Source organism: Sus scrofa, chromosome 6 (assembly GCF_054392235.1).
Source record: "Sus scrofa isolate SSC_HxYL_T2T_F1_AM1 chromosome 6, Sscrofa_HxYL_maternal_Yorkshire_Landrace_v2.0, whole genome shotgun sequence".
Taxonomy (NCBI): domain Eukaryota; kingdom Metazoa; phylum Chordata; class Mammalia; order Artiodactyla; family Suidae; genus Sus; species Sus scrofa.
Window position 1 is genome coordinate 51,226,156 of NC_139388.1, and position 25,658 is coordinate 51,251,813.

A 25,658-nucleotide genomic window follows, 5' to 3' on the forward strand; every position below is an offset into this window, starting at 1 on the left:
CCACCGCGCGCCAAGGAGAGGCTGCCCACGCCGTGCCCATCACGGTTTATTGTTTCCGGAACAGTGGCCGCCCTGCTGGGGGCGGCCTGTGCAGCTGGAAATCTCAGCACCTCGGCGGGGTGGGTGGGGGGAGGGAGGGTCTCGGGCTACCGGGCGGACCCTGTGGCCGGCTGGGGGCCGGGAGATGAGTGGCGGCAGCGCGGAGGCCGCCGGAAGCAGCAGCTGGAGGCGTCGCGGGCCGCCTTCACCGCACCAGGTGGAAGGTGAGCCAGTACATGAGCAGGGGCTGTGCCGCGGCCACGGCCATGGTCAGGTACATGCGCAACTGGTTCCGCGCCCCGCGGACCGGGATGCCCTCGGCCGCGGCCTCGGCCAGGATCTTCAGCCGCAGCGTCCGGATCTGGGTGGGGAGGAGGTTCGCTCTTGAGCCCGGCCATCCTTCCAGAGTCCAGTTTCTCTGCCCCTCCCTAGAGCGGCTGGGCTCAAGTCTCTGCTCCTGGAAAGCCTTGGTTTCCCCCCAAGTCGCCTAACACCTGGTGAAGACCTGCCCCTCCCCAGGCCTTGGGAGAAAAGTGTGAGGGATCCCAACTCAAATGCCAGACGACGCCCCCAAGCGAGCGCGGTCGGAACTTCACCGGGAATACCTGGCTCGCGGGATGGCCAGGCTTGGCCCAGCCACCTGCTTGTGTTGACCTCTGACAATTTTTTAAACACAAGCCACAGGTGTCTTTTTTTTTTTTTTCCCACTCCCCGCTAAACTTTTAAATAACGCCATCTACGCTGAAGTTTATCTCAGGGGCAGATCCATATGGCCCCCCAGCCACTAGTTTTTGCTCTCTGCTTCTCACACTTGCCCACGCTGAATCCTCTCAGTGCCCTGAGGGGCAGTGATCCTCACCCCCCCTTTTACAAAAGGGGAAACCGATTTGAAGAGAGGAAGTGATCTGCCCAGGATCCAGCGAAGCTTAGGGTCAAACCCTAAGCTTCCAGGGCTCTTAACCAGTCCAGCTGGAAGGCCTCTCAGAGAAGCTCAGAGGAGGCTACTGAACCCCCTTTCCGCAAAGGAAATTACGGTAGGGAAGCCCACCAGGCAAGGAAGGTGGAGTGAGGGTGAGAGCCCACTCTAGAGGCCTGGCTGGCTCCTCCTCCCTCGTCAGGCCCCAGCTTGGACACCCCCTCTTCCAGATAGCTCCCCAGACGCCCAGGCTAAGGCAGCCATTCCAGAGCGCCTAGTTCACCAATGCGGCTCTGCTCTAAGCTCCCCACCTGACATCCTCTGCTTGGATGCCTCCAGGGACCCTCCCCAACTCTGCCCATGAAGCCTGAGCCCCAGCTCACCATGAACACAAAGATGGACACACAGCACCAGCCCAGCACCAAGTAGTAGCCAATCTTCCCAAAGAGCAGGCCCATGAGGACCCCACCAATCATCCTGCGGGGAAGAGGGGGAGGCTGGTCTGAGGAAGAGGCCTGAGGGCTGGGGACTGGCAGGCGGGAGCAGAGGGGGTACTCACCCAACATATTTATAGCCCAAGAAGGCCACCAGGTCGATAGTGGTGAGGTCTGTGTTGACAGTGACAAGGTAGAGGCTGAGCAGGATGGCCAGCACCTCCAGTGTCAGCCAGGCCAACGCCGAGCTCGCCTGTAGCCCCAGGAGATCTGGGGAGAACCTGCCGGCACCCAAGCTCTGTCAGTCAGTTGGCTGGCTCAGCCCCTCCCTGAGCATCTGCTTGGGGACAGCCTGCATTTGGGGGGCGGGGCGGGTGGAGACAAAACGGATCTGGGCCCTGTCCTGGAAATCCCATTCCCAATGACAGCCCGGAGAAGTCAGGGCTGGGATGAGGGAAGCACAGGGCAAGGGAGGCGTGTGACCCTGCTGGGAGGGGGGTTGTCAGAGAGGAGGGGACACTTGAGCTGAGGCTTAAAGGAGTAAGAAGCTGATTGGGGAAGAAGGGCTTTGGTCTCTGGCACATCCCCAGTGCCTCAACAATGAACTGATTCTAAGTTAATTGTTTCTGTGCCACAAAGAAAATGAACAGGGGCGGCCTATGAGTAAGGGGTTGGCACCCGACCCAGAAGGGTGGGGACAGTGGGGGGACACCCCTGAGGAAGTAACAGAGTGGAGACATCATGAGTGCCCAGGGGCTCAGCGGCTGGGGATGGAGGGAGTAACTGGGTGTGAAAGGGAACTGAATGTGCAAAGGCCCTGGGGAGGCAGCAGGGAAGAATGGAAAGAGGAGCGGAGTGGTGCAGAGCGCAGGGAGGGACAGAGGCCGCACAGGGGGCAGTGCCAGGCTAAGGAGCTGTTTTGGTCTGGGGACAGGAGAACAAGGGGCAGCTTCCAAGCAGGGTGGGACAGGCCCAGGCCCACCTCTCAGACAAGCCCTTTCTGCTGGAGTCGGGGTGCAGGGGTGTGTAGGGGCTGGGCAGCTAGTTAGGAGAGGATGGACCTAGTGTCGCCCAGCACATGTGTGGTGACGGGTTGCACACGGGTGGGAAAGAAAGGGAACAGGCAAGGGGACTCTGCGGGTGACACTGAGGGCTCTGTCTTGGACCGCCTGGGAACACAGCAGGGCTGTTCTGAAACGGGGCCCAAGAGACCTTCCTGACTGCCCCTGAGTCCCCCGAAGCCCACACCACTCTGCGTCCTCCAGGCCTCTTACCTATCCTGGGTCCCCAGCGCCAGGCCAGCCACTAAGACGTAGGTGATGAACGCCATGGCTGTGGGAGGCAGACACACAGACACCGGTTGGAGGAAAGACCAGCCTGGGCCTCCAGGCACCTAAACCTCGGCCCGAGACAGCCCCACCCCGAGGGAGGAGGACACCAGGTGGCAGTGGGTAGGGCAAGACCTGGAATGTAGAGGTCCGGGGCGTTGACATCAAAGCGGGGAGCCACTGGTGTGTCCTGCTGGTACTGCACCTCCCAGTCCTGTGGGGAGAGTGGAGGGAGCAGGCAGGACCCGGAGCTGGGCTCCCGCCCGGCCTACAGGCCCTCTCTGGCCAGACTCCCTGCCCTGCCTCTCATGCTTGCCTCAGCTTCCCACTCACGCCTGCCCAGAGGCTGCCTCCTGGCTCAGACCACACCCCCTAGGGCGGGGCAGTGCTCACCTGGTGCAGGTAGGGGAAGAAGAGCAGGCCCAGCTTTTTGCCCACATACATGGTGTCCACGGCGAAGTAATATTTTAGCTTGGTGACTGGGATGAAGCGGTCAATCTGGGGAAGCAGAGCTCAAACCTGAAGCCCGGGACCCAAGGCCCCCGTCTGCTCCCCACTCCCACCAGCCCTGCCTACTCACGTTCTTATCCACCAGCTCCTTGCCCTGGGCAGCCAGGCTGCTCCCATAGGCCATGGCCATGTTGGACACAGGATCAGCCAGGAAGGCCGTCTGGGGTGAGCCGGAGGCCGCAGGGTAGCCCAGGGTGCCAGGTGCCCGCTGGGCCCCGTAGCCCCGGCTCTGGGCTGAACTTGTGTCGTCGAAAAGCTGGTGGGGGTCAGCCATGCCTGGCTGGGACACTGGTACCCTCCGCTTCGAGGCTGCAGGGGGAGAAGGATGGGGAGCCTCATTCACTTTGCAAGGGCTCTCCCTCCTGCTCCTGCCACAGTGGGACACTGGTCTCGGTGTCAAAGGAGTCATCTAGTCAAGTCTGGGTGGCCTCTGCCATCCATCCGTCCGTCCGTCCGTCCGTCCATCCATCCATCAAATTACAATGATGGTGATGATGACAATGACAACGATGATGATGGCTGCTGTGTTTTGGGGCTGACTGTGCACCAATCCTGTGCTAAGCCTCTCCCTCACCAGGTCTCTAGCCAGACCTTCTCCCTTCCCGTTCCCTCCTTCTCATCCAGCTCCAGCCATGCAGGCCTCAGCGCTCACTCAACACACCGGGCACGTTCCCACCTCAGGGCCTCTGCACCGGCGGTTCCTCTGCCCGGATGCTTCCTCAGACATCCTTGGGGCTCCCTCTTCTCCTCAAAGTCTCGGCTCCCAACCGTCCCGACTCCAACTGCATTTGCTTTGGCAGAGCCCCACCCCCACCCACTTCCCTGCTGAGAACTCGGCACCAGCCGGCACACGTGCTCTTTCTTTCTTCCTAGCTGGCACACGTGCTCTTTCATTCATTTTGTTCACTGTCTGCCTCCCCGGCTCAAATGTGAGCCCTGCAAAGTGGGGATCTTCGTCTTGTTCGTGGCTGTAGCCCTATAGCCCCTAAAACAGGGTTAGAGTAGGCGCTTCATAAAAGCCTATAAGGAATGAGTAAGTGGCCATCCCCACTTTACAGATGTGGAAACTGAGGCTCAGAATAAGTGACTTGTGCAAAGGGCCAAATGGAGCGAATGACAGGGCAGGAGTCCAGCCCAGTGAGCCTGTTAAATATTATCATAACTGGACCCCAACTGAGCACTTAAAAACCACATACCAGGCCATGTTCCAAACACAATGGATATACTCATTTAATCCTCACAGCAATCCATTTTGTGTGGCTGATACCAGTGTTCCAGTTTACAGACAGGAAAAGTGAGCCCCAAAGAGGTTCAAGCTGGAGTTCCCGTTGTGGCGCAGCGGAAATGAATCCGACTAGGAACCATGAGGTTTCAGTTCAATCGCTGGCTTCGCTCCATAGGTTAAGGATCTGGCATTGCTGTGAGCTGTGATGTAGGTCAGCAGCTGCAGCTCCAATTAGACCCCTAGAGTGGGAACCTTCATATGCCGCAAGTGCGGCCCTAAAAAGTCAAGACATTAAAAAAAAAAAAAAGAGGTTCAGGCTCTTGGCCAAAGTCATGCAGATAGCATGAAGCAGAGATTGCTTTCAAGTTTTCAAAGGGTCCCTCTGGGAATTCCCATTGTGGCTCAGCAGGTTAAGAACCTGACATCGTCTCTGTGAGAACGTGGGTTCAATCCCTGGCCTCGCTCAGTGGGCTAAGAATCGGGCGTTGCCACAAACTGTGACATAGGTGGCAAATGTGGCTGGGATCTGGCATTGCTGTGGCTGTGGTGTAGGCTGGCAGCTATACCTCCAATTTGACCCCTAGCCTGGGAACCTCCATATGCTGCAAGGCGGTAGTAAAAAGGAAAAAAAAAAAAAAAAGATCCCTCTGCTTCCTGTGGGGACAGGCAGAGGTGACAAGTGGGGAAACGGGGGAGGTGGTTGGGGAGAACAGGATGGGGCAGGTAGAGGTGGGGAGGGGATGCTTCTGGGTGGATTTTGGTTTTTCTTGTTCGTCTGTTTTGTTTTGTTTTGTTTTGCTTTGCTTTTTAGGGCCACATCGGTGGCATATGGAAGTTCCCAGGCTAGGGGTTGAATTGGAGCTGCAGCTGCTAGCCTATGCCACAGCCACAGCAACGCCAGAGACGAGCCACGTCTATGAACTACACTACAGTTCACAGCAACTTCGGATCCTTAATCCACTTGATCCTTTGATCCACTGAGCAAGGCCAGGCGGCAAACCAGCATCGTCATGGATCCTAGTCGATTTCATTACCGCTGAGCCACTACGGTAACTCCCTGGATGGATTTTGAAGATAGAAATCAATGGTGGCTTCCCAGATTCTGGTTTGAGTGATCCGGTGGATGAGAGTGCTGTCTGCTGAGATGGGGAATAGGGAGAGGACGCGTTTGAACCCAGGACCCTGGCTCCAGGCCCTTAACCAATAAGCGATACCACCACAGCAAATATTTACTGAGCTCCTCTTCTGGGCCACAAGCCACAGTGGGAACAGGGTGGTAGGATTACAATGGAATAGGGGAGAGGAAGCAATCCAGGTCATGACTCTCTTTGCACCTCAGGTTCCTCCTCTGTCGAGTGGTGTCAACAGTCCGGGGCAAAGTGACACTCAAAAACTGCTCAGGGGGCTCCCGTTGTGGCTCAGAAATAATGAATCCGGCTAGCATCCATGAGGATTCAGGTTCAATCCCTAGCTCGCTCAGTGGGTTGGGGATGCCCCGTTGCTGTGAGCTGTGCTGTAGGTCGCAGACTTGGCTCAGACCCTCCATTGCTGTGGCACAGGCTGGCGGCTGTGGCTCTGATTTGACCCCTGACTGGGAACTTCCACATGCCGAGAGTATGGCCCTAAAAAAGCAAAACAAAAACAAAAAAAAAAAAACAAAACCCAAAAACGGCTCATCCCTTGTCTAGCCCATAAAAAAGTGTTGTTGTTTTTTTTTTTTTTTTGTCTTTTCTAGGGCCACACCCACGGCATATGGAGGTTCCCAGGCTAGGGGTCTAATCGCAGCTGTAGCCGCCGGCTACACCACAGCCACAGCAACCTGGGATCTGAGCCACGTCTGCAACCTACACCACAGCTCACAGCAACACCGGATCCTTAACCCACTGAGCAAGGCCAGGGATCGAACTTGCAACCTCATGGTTCCTAGTTGGATTCGTTAACCACTGTGCCATGACGGGAACTCCCAACAGTGGTCAAGTCTTAAAAAAAAAGGGAGTTCCCGTCGTGGCGCAGTGGTTAACAAACCTGACTAGTATCCATAAGGACTCAGGTTCGATCCCTGGCCTTGTTCAGTAGGTTAAGGATCCAGCATTGCTGTGAGCTGTGGTTTAGGTCTCAGATGTGGCTCGGATCCTGCATTGCTGTGACTGTGGTGTAGGCTGGCGGCTACACCTCCGATTAGACCCCTAACCCGGGAACCTCCATGTGCCATGGGTGCGGCCCTAAAAAGCAAAAAAGTAAATAAATTTAAAAATAAACAAATAAATAAATGCGGTCAATTCTGTCACCTACTATCAATTACTAGTCCCTCAAGTCTTCCTCTTAATTATTTGTGGCCTGAAAACAGACCCAGGTGGCCCTCAATCCCCAAGCCAGCAGCACTGGTCCAGGGCCCACTTGTCTCCAGGCACCAATTCTCTCTTCCCTCTCCCATTTCCAGCCAAAGGGCTGGCTTCCTGAAAGTTCTGGTGCAAGCGCTTCCTTCCCTTCTGTCACCCTCTGATCCCTTGGCATTTGGGGTTCTGCTCTCACTGGCCCTCCGAGTGCCTCTGCACTACCACGCTGAGGCCGTTAGTCCACTGTCTGCTTTTACTCAAGCCCACGGCAACATCACTGCCCTTTCCCCAAATGCCAACCCCTGACTCTCTGCTCTCTTGGCTTCTGAGTCATGGGACTACCTCTTTCTCCTTCCTGTCTGAGCCCCACAAACACTGATGGAGCACCTTTGCGTGTTAGGCTCTGCTGCCGGCGAGGTGGATACAGCAGTGAACAAAAAGTGAAAAACTCCTGCCTTCACGGAGCTGATGGTCCAATCAGTCCCTCTCCATCGGTGATGGCTCTCCAGCTGACCCAGTTTTCCACCCTTCCCCTTGTCCTCTGCTTCTCACCCAGGGCAATCTCACCACACCCACGGCTGGCCACCGTGTGTCCGGGCCATCTCTAGCCACCACTTCCTGCCACTGCCCTCTGGCTGCTCTGGGCCTTTACCTCTGACAACCCACCAACCAACCAGCCAACTGACTGTTGCTGGTTCTCACCCACCATGTGTCAATGTTACCCTCCCTTCTCAGACTCTGTCATTCTGCACCTGGCTTAAAAGTCCTCCTATCGGGTCAGCAGCCAGAATGATCTTTCTTTTTTTTTTTTTTTTTTTTTTTGTCTTTTTGCTATTTCTTGGGCCGCTCCCACGGCATATGGAGGTTCCCAGGCTAGGGGTTGAATCAGAGCCGAAACCACAGGCCTATGCCACAGCCACAGCAACGCGGGATCTGAGCTGCGTCTGCAACCTACATCACAGCTCACAGCTCACAGCAACGCCGGATCGTTAACCCACTGAACAAGGGCAGGGATCGAACCCGCAACCTTATGGTTCCTAGTCGGATTCGTTAACCACTACACCATGACGGGAACTCCAGAATGATCTTTTTAAATGCAAAAGAGAATATTTCAAAACCTCTGACTAAGATCCATGCCCACTGTGCCAAGAATAAAACCCAAATGCCTACAGGGCCTTGCTTGACCCAACCACCCAGGTTTGCTGCCTCCTCCTCTCAGGCCCTGACCCTGCCAAATTCCTCACTCCCTCAGGCTTTTGCAAACACAGCACTATATCACCTTGGAACCCCTTCCCACAATTAACACCTGCCATTCGAGCACAAAGGCCACAGCTCAAAAGATTCCTTCTCAGGGGGCCTTTCCTTACTCCTCAGTAGAAAGCATTAGCCCTGGAGTTCCTGACATGGTGCAGCAGAAACAAATCCGACTAGGAACCATGAGGTTGTGGGTTCGATCCCTGGCCTTGCTCAGTGGGTTAAGGATCCGGTGTTGCCGTGAGCTGTGGTGTAGGTTGCAGATGTGGCTTGGATCTGGCATTGCTGTGGCTGTGGTGTAGGCCGGTAGCTACAGCTCCATTAGACCCCTAGCCTGGGAACCTCCATATGCCGTGGGTGTGGCCCTAAAAAGACGTAACACACACACACACAGAAAGCATTAGCCTCACCTTGTTCTTTCCCATAATTGCCAGTGGCACTTTTTTCTCTTCTGACCCTTTGTCATAATTTCTAAATCTATATTCCTCTGTCTACTTGTTTACTCAGCACAGGCCTCCCATGCTTTTCCCTCTCACCACAAATCCCCTTCTCTAGACTAATTCCTCATCACCTTTAGGAAGCTTCACTAATTCCTCATCACTTCTAGGAAGCTTCACTGACAAACTGACAGACTCAGGCAGGGTCTTGTTTTTTTGTTTGTTGTTTGTTTTAGGGCCGCACCCGTGGCATATGGAGGTTCCCAGGCTAGGCGTAAAATCAGAGCTGTAGCTGCTGTTCTACACCATGGCCACGACAGATCCAAGTCTCGTCTGAAATCTACACCACAGCTCCTGGCAACTCTGGATCCTTAACCCACTGAGCAAGGCCAGGGATCAAACACTGAAACCTCATGGTTCCTAGTCGGATTTGTTTCCGCTGCACCACGATGGGAACTCCTGGCTCTTGTTTTCTAATCTGGGCTAACACAACACCCTCTCTCTCAGCCATAACCACTGACTGTGCTTCCCCCCTCCCAGCCCTGACCCCCTGCCTGCACCTCTCTCCTCGTAGCTCCATCACGCTAGCCTGTCACTATCTTCTACTCTGTACTGGTAGCTCCAAGAAGACAGGAACCAGGACTGATGGGCGTGGCTGTATCCCCAGCATCCCCCATCACAGGGCCAGCCAGGCACCTTACAAAGGTTGAAGGGAAGAATACATGCATCTTGTCTTGAGGCCTCCTCCACCCTCAGTCACATCCTGATTATTCCCTTTACAGCCCTAATCACTCCCCCAAGTTATCTTGCTGACTTGTTTGTGTCCAAGTTTAGTGTCTGTCTTCCCGCTAAACTTTGAGCTGTTAAGTTGCCAAGGACCAGTGCTATGCTGGTTACTACTGGGTCCCCAAATTCCAGCCCAGGGCCTGGCACAAGGGAATTGAAAAAAGATATGCTGATTGAATAAATGAGATGCACAAATGCTCACTGAGTTGAAGAGGAACTTAAAGAGAGACACAAATTCAGAGACACGGGAAGAGGCGGTTAACAGCACAATAAATACAGCTTCTAGTCTTAAAGGAGGGCTAAACACGGCCCTCTGCGCTCACGCAGGGTTATTGAACACTGTGGTAAGGAGCGTGGGCAACAGTCTGAGGCCACAAAACGGTAAGGAGCGGACTGACGTCTAACTACAAATGAATGAAAGTCGCCTTTTTCTGCAGAGTACACACCATACCCGGCCCAAACTGTTTTCTCCTGAAGGAATTTCCTAAGGAAAAGTAGAATCCAACGCGCCCCCTACCCGGATCTGGCATCCCTGCGCAGTGCACACCCGTAGCTCCAAATCCCTGACCTCGTGACCTCCGACCTGTGGCGACCTTGCCAACCTCCAAGGCAGCCCCGCCCCGCCCTCCCTATCTCTCCGGCGGCCACGTACGCCACTTACGCTGCCGGGGCGTCCCCGCCGCCGCCAAGCCTGCCGGGTGCATCCTTCGCCGCCGCCGCCGCCGCCGCCGCCACCGCCCCAGCCACAGTTCAAAATGTGCCCGCCCGGCTCCCGTAGCCACGCCCTACCGGCGACACGACAGCCAATGGGCGTCACGTTCGTGCAGAGGCCACGCCCTCTCACGGAGGCCTAGACAAGTTGGCGGTGAATAAGAGGCGAGGGCGGCGGGGGCGACGGAAGGCAAGGGTCAGGCCCCCTGGGCGGGGAGGGCGGAGCCGGGAACTATCCAAAGAGGAGGCGGTGTCGTGCCGGAAGGGAAGTGTGGGTGTCGAGCGAAGAGGCCGATGGGAAGTGGAGTTTTCTACAGACCTACGCTCAGTTCGGCTGCTAAGAGCGCTGGGGAGCCAGAGAAGGGTGTGGAGCAAGGGAGGAGAGACTGATGTGTGTTCCTCCGGGGCTAATCGGAGTTGTGCGGGCCGACTTTGGGTATTAAAGTGATTATTTAGAGTGAAAAAGGACATCCAGCAAGTTAGGTGGGAAGAACCAGGTGTCTCTCTTCAAGATGTAGTGTTAAAAAAGTAAAATTAAGGAAGTTTCCTGGTGGCGCATCGGGTTAAGGATGCCGCGTTGCCACGGCTGGGGCTCGGTTCCGATCTCTGACCCGGGAACTTCCGCATGCCGCGAATGCGGCCAAAAAAAAAAAAAAAAAAAAGGTAAAAGTAAAATTAAACGGAGCAACTTTGAGACCTAATGGACTTTGTTTAACAATTTATGAATCGGGCAGCATCTCATCTGATAAATAGAAGGGCCCTTGTAGGAGTCCTACAAAATGCAGGGTTTTGTAGAAGGAGGCAAGGAAGTTATTATTAGGAAAAGAAAGGAAAGAATTGTTTCAGGCCAGCTCACTTTCTCTTGGGGGAGGGTGAGAATCTGTCTTGTAGAATACATCTTTCTTTGTGTGGGGACAGAAATGGTGAGGTCCCACATGACAGATTATCTCACTGGTGCTGACCAAGAAATTCCAGGTTGGCTAATTAAGATTACCTTCCTGGGGAAGGAAGAAATTGCAATTAGGTCAGGTATTAAAATCTAGGTTTGCTATCATGGGCTTTAGCACAAGTGGTGCCATTTTGGGTTTTCTCTTTAACAATATTATTAAATTTCCCCAGAAATTCATTAAAATGCTCCTATGTTGCAGTCTTCTTTCCCTGATCGGCCAAAAGCACACTATAACCCCCCCCCCCCCCCCGCCAGCAATTGCTGCACACGCAGGCACACTTGCAAGTCAGGAGCCCCGAAAATTAAGCTTCCTTAGTCTCTCCCGTTTCTGTCTTCAGCCTCCCCCTTTATCTAACGCTGTCTTCCCCTCGGTGTCCCCCTCAGCCTCTTCTGTTCTGTCCCTTAGTCTCCTCCAATTATCTCAGGCAAAGATAATTGTAGAAAAGACTTCTGGGAAGTGATAGGACTCCGGAAGGATGTCAGCAAGTGACCCTGTCACTGTGGCTTGCCTTTTCCTCCTCTGAGATATTGTCTCTTCTGGGGATCTTGAAGACTGTTCTGGTCTTCGAGTTACAAGTCTTCACTCAGATTCAGTCCTTTTTTGTGACTGAAGTGCCCCCATTCCTCTTCTGCACTTGTGGTTTAACATCTGTCCCTTGGTCTCCACCACCATTTTCTCATCCTCAACCCCTCTGTCTTTCCTAAATTCTCCTGTGAATATATTTAAAAAATTTTTTAATTTTAATTTTATTTTATGGCCACATATGCAGCATATGGAAGTTCCCCTGCCAGAGATCAAATCTGAGTCACAGCCCTGACCTGTTCTACAGATGCAGCAATACTGGATTCTTAACCCACTGCGCCAAAGTGGGAATTCCCACCCTATTTTTAAGCCTAAATTTTCTCATTTGTTTATTGAGAACAATGTAATGTTTAAAAGTTGCCCACCATGGAGTTCCTGTTGTGGCTCAGTGGCTAACGAATCGCATTAGGAACCATGAGGTTGCGGGTTTGAACCCTGGCCTCACTCAGTGGGTTAAGGATCTGGCGTTGCCATGAGCTGTGGTGTGGGTTGCAGATGCAGCTCGGATCCTGCATTGCTGTGGTTCTGGCGTAGGCCAGTGGCTATAGCTCTGATTAGACCCCTAGCCTGGGAACCTCCATATGCTGCGGGAGTGGCCCTGGAAAAGGCAAAAAGACAATAAATAAATAAATAAATAAAAGTTGCCCACCATCCAGTCCTACAAGAATCAAGTCATTAGCCACTGCAGCTGCTGATACACCCTGAAAGGAATTCAGGGGGAAGATCAGGATAAGGCACCCTGTGCTCTGGGAAACAGGCAAAACAGGCCGGCCCTAAGATGGTTAGAAATATTTCAGGACAGAAATTTCTTGTTGTTGTTGCTTTTTAGGGCCTCCCCCACGGCATATGGAGGTTCCCAGGCTAGGGGTCGAATCGAGCTGTAGCTGACAGCCTATGCCACAGCCACAGCAACACAGGATCTGAGCCACGTCTGCCTCCTACACCACAGCTCATGGCAACACCGGATCCTTAGTTCACTGCGGGAGGCCAGGGATGGAACTCTCGACCTCATGGTTCCTAGTTGGATCCGTTTCTGCTGAGCCACGATGGGAACTCCAGGACAGAAATTTTTTATGAACCTGGATTATTGCATCTTCCCCTACAAAAATCATTAACTGAGATGTCTGCTTCTCATGTCCAGTGGGAACTTTCTACAGAGATGTGTGCTTGACTGCATGTACCCCTTGGCCATAGTCACTTATATAATACTCATCTCTCCCTCTACTTCTTTGGAGCAGTTCCTTAGAGCTACCTTCCCCCCCCACCCCCTTTTCTTTTTACAGGCACACCTGTGGCATATGGAAGTTCCCGGGCTAGGGGTCAAATCAGAGCTGCAGCGGCTGGCCTATGACACAACCAAAGCAACACCGGATCTGAGCTTGCATCTTTGACTTACAGCACAGCTTGTGGCAACGCTGGATTCTTAACCCACTGACCCAAGGCCAGGGGTCAAACCCAAATCCTCATGGATACTATGTCAGGTTCTTAACCCACCGAGCCACAATGGGAACTCCTCTCAGAGCTATCTGAGAGGTTGTCTTGCAGTCCATATTTCTCAGTAAGTTCCCAAACAAGACTGAAACGCAGAGTTATCATGTTGTGGTGTGTTTTTTCAAGTTGACAACAATGTAGTTGAGGATTCAATACAAACTCGTGGCAGTACAAACCAGGGCCTGGCATCTTGGAAGCTTTTGATCACTGCCAGCTACTGTTACTGCTTTTATTATCAGGTATCTCTTCCTGTGGGTTGTCAGCCCCAAGTTGGGCTTTATCCTAAGAGCTGCCACAGTTTTATAAATAGAACCAGCCGGGCGTGTGTCTAAGCTGGGCCCCAAACACCACTCCTCCACCAGGCAGATGTGGTCAGGATTCTGGGCTGCCCTCCAGATGGCTGTCAGGGAAGGTGCTGAGTTACAGCCAGAGGAGGATGGGAGAAAAGTACAGGGGAAATGGAAGGAAAAAAATCCCCCTTAAGCAGAGGTATGTATCTATGGTTCTGCCAGGAAGAGACTCTGGCTCACTCCTATTCATCCCTTATGTCTCAGCTCAGGTATGTCCTTCTTGGTGAAGCTCTCTGGACCTCCCTAAGCTGGGTCAGTGCATCCGCTAGGCTCCTCCAGGCTCCACAGTGCTCTAGGCTCCCCCCTTGGAGCCCCTGTCACTCTGTCGCCCAGACCTTCCGGGCTGTCACTCTGTCGAAGTGCAAGGAGTCCCCTGAGGGCAGAGCCCTGGACAGTCTTGGTCACTGCCCTGTCCCCAGCATCACCCAAAGGACTGGGCACGAAGTGGGAGCTGAGCAAAGATTTGGTGAGTAGCTAAGGACCCCCACTCTCTCTGTAAGGGCCCAAATGACACCTGGTCCTGTAGTGTCCCCCTTTGTGAGCCAGACAGACGGCCCTTCCAGGCGGACTCAACCGCACTCCAGAACGCGCGACTTGGCGAATGGAACGTGGGCTGGATTTCGGTTTGTCGCCCTGTCCCCTCAGCCTGGCGCCTCGATGGGGCGCACAGTCTCGGCAGCCTTGCGCAGTGACCCCGAGGAGCTGGGGATCGACTCCTCAATCCGCGGGCGGGAAAAGGGTTCGGATTTTCTCCGGCCCTGGGAGCCGCGGCTCCGAGGAAAAAGCAAAAGGAGGAAAGGGAAGACGGGAAGAATTCCCCACCGCATCCGTGGGGTCTCCGGGGTCCGGGAGCACGGGGCTCCTCCCCCTGGGCGCTCACACCTGGCGGCGGGGCGTGCCTCAGTTTCCTCCACCCCCGCCCCTCCCCTTTCTGCTGTTCTTCCTCTTCGGGGCGCTGGTGGCCGCACCTCTAGCACTCCCGGAACTGAAGCTGGGCGCCGGGCCGTCGGGAGGCGGGGGCCACGTCAGCGGGGCGGCCCGGGGGTCTGCGCCATGCGGCGTGGCGCGCTCCTGGCCGGCGCCCTGGCGGCGTACATCGCGTACCTGGTGCTGGGCGCGCTGCTGGTGGCGCGGCTGGAGCAGCCGCACGAAGCCCGCCTCCGAGCCGAGCTGCAGACGCTACGCCAGCAGCTGCTGCGGCGCAGCCCCTGTGTGGCCGCCCCCGCCCTGGACGCCTTCGTGGAGCGGGTGCTGGCGGCCGGACGGCTGGGGCGCTCGGTGCTCGCCAACGCCTCCGGATCTGCCAACGCCTCGGACCCCGCCTGGGACTTCGCCTCGGCTCTCTTCTTCGCCAGCACGCTGGTCACCACCGTGGGTACGTGTACGCCGCCCCGAGCCCCCGGCCCACGAGGACCCGGGAACTCGGAGCTCTCCTCCGCCTCCCTGGGGACCCGGCGCCATCGCAAAATACCATTATCCTCAGGGATCATTCCCAATCCACTCTGAGCTCAGGAGCCTCTCCCCTCTCCCCCACGAGGTCCCGGGACCCACACTCTTTGGATCCTTAACTCTGGGGAGTCCCCATCCAAGCCTTTCCTCCCCGTAGGAAATGCCCCCGTTCCCTGGTGCATCAGGGCACACTCAGAGTACCTTCCAGGGGAGCATCTGGGACCCCATTCCTCTGCCATAACCCCCTTAGAGACTCAGGTCTGTCCAGTCCCCTCTGGGCCTGGGACGGTCCTCAAAGACCTGTGGGAACCTGGGACCCTCTGCCTGAAACTCTCAACCCCTCTGGACTGGGACCTCAGCAATGCCAGGACCTCTGCCCTTCTCTACAGCTCAGACCACTGTCCCCTGCAACATTGTCTCCTGACTCCCCAGATAGGTTCTCCTAGGATGCCCGTTGGGCAGCCTTACCCCAAGCTCCTCCTCACCCTGGTGCCCCAGTGAGGACTCTGAATCTCTGGACCCTCTGCCATCACTGCCAGTACAGATCCTTCAGCAAGGACCTGGGGTCCCCTACCCCTGGGGCCTAGACCACTCCCCAGCAAGAGACCCTGCCCTCCTATTGACCAAGTACCACCCCATCCTCATAGCCCCAAGCAGGTAGCCCCATCCTCCCCTGCAAGTAGCCCTGACTCCAGACACAGGACCCCACTTGACATCTCCCACTCCATCTTTTTATTTTGTTTTTTTGCTTTTTAGAGCTGCACTTGCAGCATGTGGAAGTTCCCAGGTTAGGGGTCGAATCAGAGCTGTAGCTGCCCGCCTACACCACAGCCACAGCAACGCAGGATCTGAGCCACATCTGCGACCTACACCACAGCTAACGGCAATGCCGGATCCTTAACCCACTGAGCAAGGCTAGGGATTGAACCCGCATCCTCATGGATGCTAGTCAGGTTCGTTAACCGCTGAGCCATGATGGGAACTCCCTGCCCCTCGATCTTGACATCACCTTTGTATTGGGGAGCCCTCAATGCAGGGTTTTCCTGCCAATAGGGATCCCCTTTTTCTCTCTGAGCTCGGGGCCTCCAGTTCAGCAGCCCCTGGCTGTGGATGTGTGAGAAAACCAGAGCACCCCTCCCCAGGAAGGACCACTGACTTTCCAACCGACTCCTCCAGTCTCCAGAATGGCTCCTGCAAAACCCCCTAGTATTTTCCAAACCAGGGATTCCCCATGAGGGCTTCTTTGTACCTGAGAACCCCTAGCTGAGACTCTCACTACTCTCTGGACCCTGTCACCCCTCAATAAGAGCCCCAGAACCACCTGGACCTCTTTCAGGGTCCCCAGTGCCCTCCGCAGGTCTTGTCCTTGAAAGCAGACTCCCCTTGCCCACCCCCCACACAGGATGCCAATCCGGGGACTCTTCCCTCTGGCCCTGTCTCCGCCACCCCTGCACTCCCTCCCGCTCTGAATTTCCCAAGAAATGGAACCTCCTGGGGACTTGGGACCCCTTCAGTCTCCTCCAGACCCACAGCTGGGACCTCTCTCTCCATCCCAACCCTGCCCCAGTCTGTTCTCTCCTCCGTCAAAGACGATCCAGGCTCTCCTCACCCCCAGACCCCTCCCCAGCATCCACTCAGGACCATTTTCCACCCTTGACACACTCAGCCAGGACCCGAGACTCCCCTCAGCATTGCCTGCCCCTGTCCTGTCCCCTCAGGCAGCTTTGGGCTCAGAAGCCCCCTCCACCTGAGGACCCCTCTTCCCAATCCCCTGTGTGATCCAGAAAACGCCCTCACTGGTGACTGCCCCCTTCTTCCTCTGGACTCAGGACCCCAGCTCCAAACCAGTATTCATTTCAAACCAGGACACTGGCCTCTGATTTCAGATCCCTGACTACCCAGATCCCCTTCTCTGGACCCCATAGTCTCAGCGGGACCTACGCCCCTGCCACCGCCACTCCCCCCTCCTCCCAGGGCTACTCAGGAAACCCCCCATCTCAGCACCCCGCAGACCTGGAAAATCCCTTTGCTGTCAGGCTCAGGCTCAGATGGACTTCCCACAGCCCTCCCCAGCCCCCAGACTTTGTTTCTGCCAGGACTTGGATGGGTGGGGAGAGGTGGCTGGGGCAGAGCTGGCCCAGGTTCCTAACTCCCCTTTGCTTTGTGCCCCATCGTGATTGTTGTGTGGACCCGCAAACCAAGGCCACGGGCAGCAGACTCTTCTCAGCCACTGGCTGGGCCTGTCTGACCAGTTCCCAGGCTTCGTGCTCCAATTCCTCCCAGACCCTGGCTCCTGAGATGTTGTCCCAGGCAGGACAGATGAAGCCAAACCCAAGGCAGACGCAGCCTGGGTCCAGATCCCTGTCTAGCCACTGCTGATCTCTTGCACTGCGTGTCCTCCCTCATCTGTAAAATGGGATGATAACGCTCCCTAGTTCGTAGTAATAGTAATACCCGGGAGAGGACCTCATGGGTTTAAGCTGCCTCACAAGGCTGTTGTGCTGAATGAGTTAAAGCCCGTTACGTGATTACAGGAAGAAGGGAAATAGGCATCTTTTTAAGGACACTTTTTAAGGACACATTTCTGGCTCAGCAGAAATGAATCCAACTATTATTCCTGAGGACGCGGGTTCGATTCCTGGCCTCACTCAGTGGGTTAAGGATCTGGCTTTGCCTGAGCTGTGGTGTAGGTCGCAGACACGGCTCAGATCCCATATTGCTGTGGCTGTGGCTGTGGCTGGCAGCCATAGCTCTGATCTGACTCCTAGCCTGGGAACTTCTAAATGCCGCTGATGCAGCATAAAAAGCAAAAAAAAAAAAAAAAAGACACTTCTTGGAAGTTGCTTGCTTCTTTCATGTACACCTCATTGGCCATAATTATTCCACAGTCACACCTAGCTTAGCTGCAGCGGAGGAGGGAATGTCTTTATTCCAGGTGGCCACGTGGCCAACAAGAACTAGAATATCCTTTGTTCTTCCCTAGGGTTTTTTTTTTGGGGGGGGTGGGGGTGGCAAAATACACCTAAAATAAAATTTACCTTCTTAACCATTTGTAAGTGGACCGTGCAGCAGTATAAAGCACATGCATATTGCTGTGCAACCATTACCACCATCCTTCTCCAGAACTCTTCTTATCTTGCTAAACTGAGTCTGTACCCTTATGTCTATATTAATTCCCCATTTGCCCCTCTCCACAGCCCCTGGCAAACCATCATTCTACTTTCTGTCTCTAAATACTGCATACAAATGGAATCACAGGATTTGTTTTGTGACTGGCTTTTATTTTTATTTTTATTTTTGCTTTTTAGGCTGAACATGTGGCATACAGAAGTTCCCAGGCTAGGGGTCAGATCAGAGCTGGAGCTCTCAGCTACACCACAGCCACAGCCACGCCGGATCCGAGCCACATCTCTGACCTACACCACAGCTCACGGCAACGCTGGTTCCTTAACCCACTGATCGAGGCCAGGGATCAAACCTGCATCCTCATGGTTACTAGTCAGGTTCATTACTGCCGAACCACAATGGGAATTCCTGTGACTGGCTTCTTTCACTTAGCATGATGTTCCCAAGGTCCATCCGTGTTGCAGCATGGGTGAGAATTTCCTCCCTAGAAAGGCTGAATAACATTCCATTGTTTGTGCTTACATTTTGTTGATCCATTCATCCATCCGTGGACAATTGGGTTGTTTCCACCATTTGGCATTGTGAGTAATGCTGCTATGAACATGGGTGTACAGGTACCTTTCCGTTCATTGGAGTATGTAAAAGCCAGGGGAGGGAGCTCCCTGAGGGTCTAGTAGTTAGGATTTGGTGCTTTCACTGCTGCAGCCTGGGTTCAATCCCCAGCCTGGGAACTGAGATTCCCCCATCAAGCCACTGCATCCTGTAGCCAAAAAAAGACAGGAAAGGAAGAAAGAAAGGGAGGGAAGGAGGAAGAGAGGGAGAAAAACTAGGGTGGAAGCCAGGCTCAGGGGAGAGCCTGCTCCTATGTGCACTGTTTCCACACTTTCTTTTTTTTTTTTTTTCTTTTGTCTTTTTAGGGCTGCACCCATGGCATATGGAGGTTCCCAGGCTAGGGGTCGAATCGGAGCTGTAGCCGCCGGCCTGCACCAGAGCCACAGCAACGCCAATCCCAGATCCAAGCCTCGCCTGTGACCTACTCCACAGGTCACTGTAACGCCGGAACCCCAACCCTCTGAATAAGGCCAGGGATTGAACCCGCAACCTCATGGTTCCTAGTCGGATTCATTTCTGCTGTGCCACAACAGGAACTCCTGTTTCCACACTTTCTTACAGACTACAGGGCTTTGGGGCAAGACATTTTACTGTCAACATAAATCAATCCCCTTGGGAGTTCCATTGTGCTCAGTGGTAATGAACCCAACTAGTATCCTTGAGGATTTGGGATCGATCCCTGGCCCTGCTCAGTGGGTTAAGGATCCAGCATTGTCATGAGCTGTGGTGGAGGTTCCAGACGCTGCTTGGATCTGGCGTTGCTGTGGCTGTGGTGTAGGCTTGCTCCAATTTGACCCCTAGCCTGGGAACTTCCATATGCCACGATTATTGCAGCCCCAAAAAGAAAGCAAAAAAGGAAACAATAGAATGTGCTAGAAGGCATTAGGTGGTATGAAAACAAACCAAAAAGGAGTTGGGTAAGAGGATGTAACAATTTAAAGTGGTGAGGGAGGAGTTCCCATTATGGTGCAGTGGAAATGAATCCAACTAGTAATCATGAGGTTGTGGGTTCGATCCCTGGCCTCGCTCAGTGACTTAAGGATCCAGCATTCCTGTGAGCTGTGGTTAAGTCGCAGATCCTGCACTGCTGTGGCTGTGGTGTAGGCTGGCAGCTGTAGCGCCGATTCAACTCCTAGCCTGGGAACCTCCAAATGCCGGGGATTTGGCCCTAAAAAGCCAAAAAAAAAAAAAAAAAAAAAGTGGTGAGGGAAGGCCTTGCTGAGAAGGTGACATTTGAGCAAAGACCTGGGGAGGGGGGGTGGCATGTGCAAAGGCCCTGAGGTGAGAACATACTGCCCTGCTGGATTGTGTGGTGCCTCATGGGCCATGATAAGGACTTTATGTTTTACCTGAATGAGGTGGAGCCAAGGAGGGCTCTGAGCAGGGGAGAGATGTGACCTGACTCCCGTGGTCACAGGGTCCCTCTGGCTGCATCGGGGGAGAAGGGAGATGAGGGAGGAGGCTGCTGGGTAGACAGGATGGAGCCGTAGGGTGGAGTGGAGTGGGGTGAGGTGGGTGGGTCTGGGATCTGTTTGAAGGCTGAGACCACACACGGAAAGTAGGTGTGAGTGACAAGGGACTCAAGGATTATACGAAGGCTCTTGGCCTGAGCAGTGGGAAGGGTGGTGGGGCCACCACCGGAGATGAGAGACTGGCGGGTGCGGGTTTGAGGGAGAAACTCATCCGGGGTTCAGGGTGGCCCCGGACCCCGGAGTGGATGGCCAGAGGGCAGAAGGATTTCCCCTCCCTCCCGCAGGCTACGGCTACACGACGCCGCTGACCGACTCGGGCAAGGCCTTCTCCATCGCCTTTGCGCTCCTGGGCGTGCCGGCCACCATGCTGCTGCTGACCGCCTCGGCCCAGCGCCTGTCGCAGCTGCTGACCCACGCACCCCTGTCCTGGCTGAGCCGGCGCTGGGGCTGCCCCCCCCGGCGGGCGGCCCGCTGGCACCTGGCCATCCTGCTGGGGGTCGTGGTGACCATCTGCTTCCTGGTGCCAGCCATAGTCTTTGCCCACCTCGAGGAGGCCTGGAGCTTCCTGGATGCCTTTTACTTCTGCTTCATCTCTCTGTCCACCATCGGCCTGGGTGACTATGTGCCTGGAGAGGCCCCTGGCCAGCCTTACCGGGCCCTTTACAAGGTGCTGGTCACAGGTGAGTGGGGTGACTGGCTGGGGACTGAGGGCCTGTCTCGGGGCGTGTAGGGTCACAGCCCCATCCCAGGGGGGCCTCTAGCCCCACAGCCTGCCCAAGGGGCCTGTGTCCACTCATTGCCCCTCTGCTCTCTCTGCAGCCTACCTCTTCCTGGGCCTGGTTGCCATGGTGCTCCTGCTGCAGACTTTCCACCACGTGTCTGACCTTCATGGCCTCACGGAGCTCATCCTGCTGCCGAAGCCGTGCCCAGCCAGCTTTGACCAGGATGAGGATGCTCGGGTGGACATTCTGGGCTGCCAGTCGGAGCCACACCGGCAGCTCACTGCCGGCTCGCACACTGACTACGCCTCCATCCCCAGGTAGCTGGGGCAGGTGCCAAGAGGGTGCATGGACCTGGCCTGCGGCTGTGGCACCCACGGGACTTGAATGGACAGACGGTCAGACTAGCCTGTCCTGGAGCATACGTGCCCATGTCCTGAGGCCCTGCCTCCACCGCCTGGGGCTCCTGCTGTGGCAGCGCTGCCTGGTTTTCCCCGCCCCTTCTCTCACCTCCCCACACACCCGGTGTCCCAGCTTCCTCTCCGTCTCTGTCTTTCCCCCTCACTCTGTCTCATCTCTTTGTTTCTCATTCTTTGACTTCCTGCGTCTGCCGCCCTCCCTCAGCCACTCATCATCTGCTGACTCCTCCGGGCTCTGGGCTCGGATTTCATTTCAGATGCTTGATGGGTCCCTCCGCATTGGGCAAGTGACTGCCCCTCTCTAGCCTTGATCTCCTCATCTGTCAAGGGGAAAGGATATATTCACTCATCCAAAACTCCCTCCTCTGTGCCAGCCTGTGCTGGGCCATGCTAGGGATGCGGTAGTGCCCCTCATGGCCTGGGCCCTGCTCTCCCTGGAAGGTGGACAGACCTGTCCCCACTCAGTGACAATCCACAATAGGCAGGACTCCAGGGGGGGGAGGCAGAGTGGTCAGGGCTGGTGAGGAAGGCACAAGGGAATGTAGCCAGTCCAGCCTGGAAGGTCAGGGAGGGATTCCTGGAGGAAGGGGCAAGTGACCTCAGGCCTGAAATCCAAGCAGTAGTCTGGCGAAAGAGGTGTGCCGGACTCACTTTGCTCAAGGTAGGCCTGGGTGATGGATGCTTCCTCGGCAGCCTGGCAGGCAGGAAGCTGAGACAGGATCCCAGCCTGGATCCGAATGGCACGGAAGGCGCGGCTCTTACTTAGCAAGATACCATTGTAGTAACTGCTGTCCCTGTTTACCGAGGACTCGTTCTCTAATGTGCTTTGGGCTCTGGAGCCAGCCTGCCTGGGCTCTGATCCCAACTCAGCTGTGTCCTGCCTGGGTCCTTGGGCAGTACTTTGCCTCTGTGATTCTTAGTTTCCTCATCTATAAAACGGCAATAATAATAGTTACTTTGAAAGAGGTAGTTCCCATTGTGGCTCAGTGGGTTAAAGATCTGGCGTTGCTGTGAGCTGTGGTATAGGTCGCAGATGCAGCTCGGATCTGGCATTGCTGTGGCTGTGGGGTAGACCTGCAGCGGCAGCTCCAGTTTGACCCCTGGCCTGAGAACTTCCATATGCTGCAGGTGCAGCCCTAAAAAGCAAAGAAAAAAAAGAGATGCTTTCACAGAGACTGCCATGTTATTCTGTGCTGCTTTTTTTTTTTTTTTTTTTTTTTTTTTTGGCCAGGCCCTGTTCTGGGTGCTTTCCATATGAGGAAGATAATATTATCATCCCTTTGCAGAAATGAGAAAACTGAGGCAAAAGGAGGGGAGGGCCCTTGTCTTGGACACAGAGCTAGGAGGGGACTGATTTCTGTCTCCTCCTCACGCATCTGTCCCCTCCCCAGGTGGTACGATAGTAAGAGCACTTACTGCCTGTGGAGCTACCTACTGAGCTGCTACCTCTACCCAAGCCCTGCGGAGGTTCCAGAAGGGACAGGGCATTTGCGCCAGGCCTCCCTAGGCGATGAGTAGAGAAAGGGCATGGGGAGGCGTTCCAGGCAGCAGGACTGCGTGTGCAATGGCCTGGATGGCGGGAAGCATGCTGGACGTCACTTCTGGCAAGGAGCTCACTGTGACTGGAGCATAGGGTGAACGGGGGAGCGGGCTGGAGCAGGAGATATGGGTGCTTCTTAAATGTCCTTCAATGACCAGCTGGGGAACTTGGCCTCATTCTTGAGGGTACTAGAGAGCCACAGCAGGCTTTTGAGGAGAAACCCACAGCCCCATCCTGGGGGGCCTCTAGCCCCACAGCCTGTAAGGCAGAGTGGGCTTTAGCATCTGTGTGGGGGGGTACTCAGGCTGGGTGCCCAGGAGAGCTGGGGCAGGAACAAAGCTGGAGCCAGTGGGGCAGGGCCAAGGGGAGGGGAGGAGGGGTGGGAGGAGGGATGCTCAGGAGACCCTGTTGGCAGGCCCTGGGTCTCACAGACTTGAGAGGGCCAAGGCCAGGGAAAGGTCTGAGGATGGTCGGCTGCCCCTGAGGTGGGGACCTGGGAGAAAGGAGAGATTTGAGGGGAAATGCAGAGGCTTGTTTGAAACATGGCAGCTGTGGAAAGGCTAAGGGGACATGCAGGAGAAGGTGTCAGGAGGTCACAGGACCCTCAGGGTGAGGGCTCGGGGGTGATTGAAACTGGAAACAGATGAGGAAGCTGAGGCCATGAGGGTGGGCCTGACAGCCCTAGGTGGGAGTGAGGAGAGAAGACCAGCCCTGAGAAATTAGCCTTAGGATATTTATATATTTATGTAAGGGAGGATTTGGGCTGCAAGTAGTAAAATCCTAACAGGCACTGGCTGAGACGATAGGATGGCTGTATATTGCACCTGACCAGAGTTGGGGAGGGCTCCAAGAGGGTCTTAAGGTCCCAAGTTTCTTCTCTCATCTGCTCTGTTACCCTCAGCTGAAGGCTTGGTTCCCATGCAGGCTCTCCCCATGGTCCCAAAGTGACTGCCATAGCTTCAGGCATCACAGACATGTTCATTTTTAGTGCAAGAAGAGGGGCGTCTCTTCCCACGGTGTCTCTTCGGATATAAGGAAACCTCTTCCCAGGGTGTCCCAGCAGACCTCCTCTTCCCATCTCCCTGGCCCAAAATTGGCCAGAGTGATGATGTCACAGCGATGAACTTGGATTCCTCAGGACTCCCTCTGCTGCCACGGCCTGAGGCTGGAGCTAAGGTTTTAATTTGCAGGCTGGTGAATATGTGCACAAAATTGGGCTTCTATTAAAAAGGCAGAGATTTGGGAGAATGGGCGGACATCAATGAAATAATCAGCCAGGACCACGAGGTACAATTACAAAGGTTGGTCCCTACATAAGGGGTAGCTGGCTGGCAGAGTGGAAACAAATAGGGGTTGAAGTTTAAGGCTGAATATGTATGGCCAAAGGGGACTTCTTTTCCTAATTAACATGACAGCCCCACATGGTAAGCAGTGACCCTTCAACTACTTCTCTTGCACCACAGAGAAGAGCTTACAAAGGAGACAGAAAAGGAATTTTAGAGAGACATAGGAAAACCAGGAGGGTGGAGAGTATTGGTAAGAGGGGAGAGAATTTTAAGGGGGGAGAAGTCAATATTTTCAAATGATGCGAAAAAGCCACAAAAAATTATTTTACTTAGAGTGATTAAAAACACTTACATAGGATTTTCTATGAGCCAGATCCTATTCGGAGTCCTTGATGCATGAGAATTTATTTAACTCTCTCAGCAACTCTGTGAGTCGGGTACTTATTCCATATTGCAGAGGAAAGGCGGCCCGGAGAGGTTAAGTATCTTACCCAGGGAGGGCAAAATTGGGATCTGGACAAGGTTTTGTTTGGTCACCTTGTCCCACGGAGACTCAGAAACACCCACTGTCTAGCTCTTCTCTCAGCCTCTCAGCCTTCCTGGCTCCTCTGCACGGTCATTGCCATTTTTGACCCTGATGCTAAAATCAGCAGTTTGCTGGAGAGGCAGTTGCTTGAAGGAAGTGCCTGTGTGATCTGGCTTCTGCTCTTCACCACTTCTCCTTCCAAATTCCTCTAGAAAAAGAAACCAGGCCATGCTTAGTTCAAGATATAAGAGAGAGAGAGAAAGAGAAGTAGAGGGAAAGAAGGAAAGAAAGAAAAAAAGAAAGAAAGAAAGAAAGAAAGAAAGAAAGAAAGAAGGGAGGGAGGGAGGGAGGGAGGAAGAGAGTTTTCTTGTGGCACAGCTAGTTAAGGATCCAATGTTGTCACTTGCAGCAGCTTGGGTCACTGCTTCTCAGGGGTTCAAGCCCTGGCCCAGGAACTTCCACATGCCGTAAGCACAACCAAAAATCCCCCCAAACAAACAAAAAAACAATGTGTGCTAAAAAAATTGAAAAAGTACAAAAGATTGTACAGGGGGAAGCGTTTCTCCCCTACTCAGGCTGTGTGGATGGATTTCTCAGGTCTCCTTCTGGGCGTGGACCAGCAATATACATGTGTGTGTATGTATGTCATTAATTTTTTTCTTTCACTCTACATAAGTGGTACCTAGGACGGGGAGGTGGTTATAATCAGAGACTCTGGAGGCAAAGCCCCTGGGTATAAATCAACTGTCACCCTCAAGCTCTGTGGTTTTTGAGCAAGTTGATTTCACCTCTCTTCCTTCCTAAGTTTGCCAATCTGTGAAATGGGATGATAACAGCATCTACCTCATGGACTTGTTAGATAATTAAGCAATTTGATCTCCATAAAGCTCTTAGAACAGTGTCTGGTTCTCCATAAAATGTTGGCTAATGGTTATTCTCATTTCTGCACCTTGCTTTTTCATATTACATAGTTCATAATATGCATATAACTTTTCTAACATTCTCTTCTGTACTTTGCTTTTTTTCACCAACCCAGTGTAATTCAGAGATCATTCCAGAGGCATATGAATAGGTGTCATATATATATTTTTTTATTTTATTTTCTCTATTTTTTTATTTTTATTTTTTTGGTCTTTTTTCTATTTCTTTGGGCCTCACCC

General features: G+C 54.1%; 3 protein-coding genes across 5 annotated transcripts in view; 2 read left to right on the plus strand and 1 right to left on the minus strand.

Annotated features, from left to right (window-relative positions):
- The window catches only part of NFKBIB (NFKB inhibitor beta), a 1,076,695-nt gene that overhangs the window by 589,051 nt on the left and 461,986 nt on the right, over window positions 1-25,658 (plus strand). The gene's annotated exons all lie outside the window — the stretch shown is intronic.
- Window positions 29-10,027, minus strand: YIF1B (Yip1 interacting factor homolog B, membrane trafficking protein). Of its 3 annotated transcripts, none has more exon segments than NM_001245006.1 (8): window positions 29-400; window positions 1,339-1,432; window positions 1,515-1,670; window positions 2,664-2,721; window positions 2,853-2,931; window positions 3,111-3,215; window positions 3,298-3,536; window positions 9,927-10,027. In NM_001245006.1, coding segments are annotated over 8 exon segments (930 nt in total). In that variant the 5' UTR covers window positions 9,970-10,027; the 3' UTR covers window positions 29-244.
- Window positions 14,316-24,831, plus strand: KCNK6 (potassium two pore domain channel subfamily K member 6). The gene is made up of 3 exons (XM_003127105.5): window positions 14,316-14,724; window positions 20,293-20,688; window positions 20,828-24,831. Exons 1-3 carry the CDS (start codon window positions 14,403-14,405, stop codon window positions 21,049-21,051), a joined length of 942 nt encoding a protein of 313 aa, XP_003127153.3. The 5' UTR covers window positions 14,316-14,402; the 3' UTR covers window positions 21,052-24,831.

Bases quoted from the DNA above. Each gene is read 5' to 3' on its own strand.
- YIF1B (XM_005664536.4), bottom strand. From the start codon at position 9,969: ATGCACCCGGCAGGCTTGGCGGCGGCGGGGACGCCCCGGCAGCGTAAG. The intron at 3,537-9,917 runs GTACGTGGCCGC...CTCCCCCTGCAG, and splicing joins GCCCCGGCAGCGTAAGTGGC to CCTCGAAGCGGAGGGTACCA. The intron at 401-1,338 runs GTGAGCTGGGGC...CTCCCCACCCAG, and splicing joins TGTCCATCTTTGTGTTCATG to ATCCGGACGCTGCGGCTGAA.
- KCNK6 (XM_003127105.5), top strand. From the start codon at position 14,403: ATGCGGCGTGGCGCGCTCCTGGCCGGCGCCCTGGCGGCGTACATCGCG. The intron at 14,725-20,292 runs GTACGTGTACGC...TCCCTCCCGCAG, and splicing joins CACGCTGGTCACCACCGTGG to GCTACGGCTACACGACGCCG. The intron at 20,689-20,827 runs GTGAGTGGGGTG...CTCTCTCTGCAG, and splicing joins TTACAAGGTGCTGGTCACAG to CCTACCTCTTCCTGGGCCTG.